The sequence below is a fragment of the Apis dorsata genome, unplaced genomic scaffold, assembly GCF_000469605.1.
Source record: "Apis dorsata unplaced genomic scaffold, Apis dorsata 1.3 scaffold_569, whole genome shotgun sequence".
Lineage (NCBI taxonomy): Eukaryota > Metazoa > Arthropoda > Insecta > Hymenoptera > Apidae > Apis > Apis dorsata.
The window spans coordinates 225,964-227,481 of record NW_006263779.1 but is presented as its reverse complement, the minus strand read 5'-3'; the positions used below and the strand labels follow the sequence as shown (position 1 = coordinate 227,481).

Here is a 1,518-nt window from a genome sequence, read left to right as displayed (position 1 = left end):
TTTTTTTTTTTTTTTTTTATTTCCTTTCATCGGTTCATGTCCAAGCCTCTTCTTCTCCTTTTAACATACGTATTCGAGGTCGGGAAGAAAGCTCACAACGAAGGAAGGATAGAGAGAGAGCAGGAATTGGCCGAATTTCGTTTCTCGAGAGACCAATATTTTTTTCTAAACCTTTTTCCCTGTATTTTTTCGTTAACATTAAACGGATTCAATTACGATAATCGTGGCAATTAAAACTGTAAATAATTTCTCTTTCTTTTTCGTATTCAGGTAAAAATTAAAAAATTGAAATTTTCTTCGAAACGTTGATACACGGAACCTTATTATTTATCCACGAAAATATCACGAGAAAATACAAAGAAAAGGAAAGGAAGTTAAGAAAAGAATGGCCCGAGACGAAATTTCGCGCCACAGGATGAGGATAAGCAAAACGAGGGGGATCGAAGAAGACTAAGAACGGTGGAAACGGATCAAATGGGGGTTTTAAGTGAGGGCAGTTACATATCATCGTTCCAACTCGTTCGTATTCCAGTTAACTGTACACTAATTACAAGAATCATAGTCTCTGATTATTATTGTCATCCACACACCACACAACGCCTGCGCGGCGAAACTTATTTAATATTAAAGTCCGTAATCGTCACACTCACCCCTTCATAATCACACTCGGCCAGGTGACTTGAGCTCCTGCGTGGACGACAGGCTCGGGTGAGGGGACTGATCCGACCCGCCCGAGGACGCCGTGGACGAGGACGAGGGAGACAGGCCAGAGGTCGCTGTGGTGAGGAGCACAGCGCCACCTGGAGCAGTGCTGCCACCGTTAATCGAGAAAGGTTTGCCAGTGGCCGACACGGCTGACGCGGACGACGTCAGTATACTGGGCGCCGTGGTGGGGGGCATGACGCCGCTCAGTCCGCCCAAGGTCCTCGAGTAAGTCTCCAGCAGTGACATGTCTCCTGAGCCGAGATGAGAGGCGCCGTACAGGTTGCGGTAGAAATCCGGATGATGTCGAACAAATTGCGTCCCAGAGTGCATTGCGAGCGGATGATGAGGCGGCAGGCGACTGGCCAAAGGGCTCATCAACTTGCCCCCACCTCCACCCCCGCCCGCCACTCCTCCACCACCAGCTCCACCGCTTCCACCGTAAGGCGATGAGAGACCTGTCATCGTGGTCGGTATCGGGCTCTGCTGTTCGCCATCTTTGCTCGCCATGTCGGCCAGCGACCAGCTCCTAGGCTTCGTGGTTACGCCGCTGCCCGTCGAGGACGCTGTTGTGCTTGGCGGGACGGGGTGACTGCTAGGCGGCGTGCTCTCGGGAGACGGGTGGCGCAACAGTCGGCCGTGAGAGGAGGCGAGATAGGCGGGATGTTGTAGCTGCAAAGGGTGTCTGGGAGGTTCTCTTTGGTCGTAGAGGCACTCCGGGCTGTCTGGACCGCTGTCTGCTCGGGATTCGCTCCATTCGCTCTCGGTTCTGCCTTGGACACCCGTGGAACCGCCGCTGGTGCCGAGGAGGTCCAT

The 1,518-nt window shown here is 52.0% G+C and overlaps 1 protein-coding gene across 1 annotated transcript in view; it reads right to left on the bottom strand.

The window, feature by feature from the left end:
• Positions 1 to 572: 572 nt before the first annotated feature.
• LOC102681744 (iroquois-class homeodomain protein IRX-2) overlaps positions 573 to 1,518 on the bottom strand; it is a 45,692-nt gene continuing 44,746 nt past the window's right edge. The window contains 1 exon segment of the mRNA XM_031513045.1: positions 573 to 1,518. This exon segment is cut by the window's right edge and continues 15 nt beyond it. Within this exon segment, the coding sequence (XP_031368905.1) occupies positions 661 to 1,518 (858 nt within the window). The 3' untranslated portion in view covers positions 573 to 660.